The sequence below is a fragment of the Galeopterus variegatus genome, unplaced genomic scaffold, assembly GCF_000696425.1.
Source record: "Galeopterus variegatus unplaced genomic scaffold, G_variegatus-3.0.2 Scaffold6605, whole genome shotgun sequence".
Lineage (NCBI taxonomy): Eukaryota > Metazoa > Chordata > Mammalia > Dermoptera > Cynocephalidae > Galeopterus > Galeopterus variegatus.
This window is the reverse complement of record NW_007732716.1, coordinates 105,836-107,686: the sequence shown is the minus strand read 5'-3', so window position 1 is coordinate 107,686 and position 1,851 is coordinate 105,836. Positions and strand designations below refer to the sequence as shown.

At 41.2% G+C, this 1,851-nt stretch overlaps 1 protein-coding gene across 1 annotated transcript; it reads left to right on the top strand.

Moving 5' to 3' along the window:
* Positions 1-392: 392 nt before the first annotated feature.
* LOC103606478 (60S ribosomal protein L29-like) lies at positions 393-801 on the top strand. Its single transcript, XM_008591068.1, has 2 exons — positions 393-461; positions 550-801. The coding sequence occupies exons 1-2, from the start codon at positions 393-395 to the stop codon at positions 799-801; spliced, it is 321 nt and encodes a 106-aa protein (XP_008589290.1).
* The last annotated feature ends 1,050 nt before the right edge of the window (positions 802-1,851 follow it).

Here is a 1,851-nt window from a genome sequence, read left to right as displayed (position 1 = left end):
AATGGAACAGAATAGAGAATCCAGAAATCAACCCATACACCTACAGCCATCTGATCTTCAACAAAGGCCAGAAGACTACAACTGGTGAAGAGATTGCCTCTTCAGTAAATTGTGCAGGAAAATTGGACATTCATATATAGGAGAATGGAACTAGACTCATAATTCTCACCAGATACCAAAATCAACTCAAAATGCACTAAAGAATTAAATATATGTCCTTAAAGAAAACATAGGGGAAACACAAGATCCCAAAGGGCACCAGCCTCAAACTTGATCTACTTGCCTACATTGCCCACCCCAAGCTTGGGAAGTGTGCTTGTGCCCGCACTGCCAAGGGTCTCATGCTCTGCCAGCCAAAGGCCAAGGTCAAGGCTCAAACCAAGGCCCAGGACATGGCTTCAGCTGCAGCTCCAGCTCAAGCTCCAGTGGCAGCTCCAGCTCAGGCTCCAAAAGGTGCCCAGGCCCCCATGAAAGCTCCAGAGTAGAGACCTCTGTCTGCCAATGTAAGGACAGAAGGACTGGTGTGACCCCTGGGCTGTTNAAACATAGGGGAAACACAAGATCCCAAAGGGCACCAGCCTCAAACTTGATCTACTTGCCTATTTTGCCCACCCCAAGGTTGGGAAGTGTGCTTGTGCCCGCACTGCCAAGGGTCTCATGCTCTGCCAGCCAAAGGCCAAGGTCAAGGCTCAAACCAAGGCCCAGGACACGGCTTCAGCTGCAGCTCCAGCTCAAGCTCCAGTGGCAGCTCCAGCTCAGGCTCCAAAAGGTGCCCAGACCCCCATGAAGGCTCCGGAGTAGAGACCTCTGTCTGCCAATGTAAGGACAGAAGGACTGGTGTGACCCCTGGGCTGTTGTCTGCATGGGGCTGGTGTCCTCTTGTGTTTGTATGAATAAACCTGAGGTAGGATCTTTTTAAAAAAATGAGAGGTAAGGGAGGAAGAATAAGGAATACATAATTTTCACTTGTTGAGAATGAATGAGTTGAAGCCAGAGAAATGATATAAAGCTGAGGGACAGTGTTCCTTAAAGATGGAAAAAAGATCAATGAACCCTAATTTTAGCCAATGTCTTTCCTCTCCTCTTTCGTTATGTGTGGGTTCCATGAAAATCCATCATCTAGTTAATTCTGCCTCTGGATTTCCAGGTTAATTTTTCACATTTTCTGGCACATTTAAATTACTTACTCAGTAGTTAGTGATGTATTGGTTCCAATGCTGTCTGGCAACAATTTATAATAACAAAGCATATCACAACAACAGATTCTCTTTGTTAGTAATATTGATATTTTAATTAATTTAAATATTTTTGGTAAATAAAAAAAACGGCATTCAAATAAAGATCAAATTTAAGGTTCTTAGCCCCTTGTGACTGGTTGATCATCAGTAATGATCTCACCCTACATCATTCCAAACTGATGTAGCAGATGTATCTTGAGTCCCTAGAGAGTCTGAAAAGGATAATTAAAACAATACCAGTTTTTTTAAATTACTTGAGACATATTGGAAATGGGGCTGTTTTCCTTGCTTCTAAACAGCTATGGCTGCCTTTGGTTTGTTAACTTCATTTTGGAATGGTTTCATTACTTTTATCTTATATACAAGTTTTTTCCTCTATGCCTCCTTCTTTTGGCTGCCTGTGTATTTAAATTCATTTCCTAAAAGAATGTTTAGTTTTTAAAGCATGGCTTACAAAATAAAATGAACAAACTACAGTCCTAAAATAAACAGCGTGAATGAAGCATTTCACTCCAGTAGCCAATTTCCTCTTTATATATCCTTTTTGCAATAATAGGCACTGTTAAATGAATTGAAGTTTCTGGATTTTTTTTTAATGACATTATATACTTTT

What these genes read in the sequence shown, in the direction of transcription:
- LOC103606478 (XM_008591068.1), top strand. Translation starts at nt 393, where the DNA reads ATGGCTTCAGCTGCAGCTCCAGCTCAAGCTCCAGTGGCAGCTCCAGCT.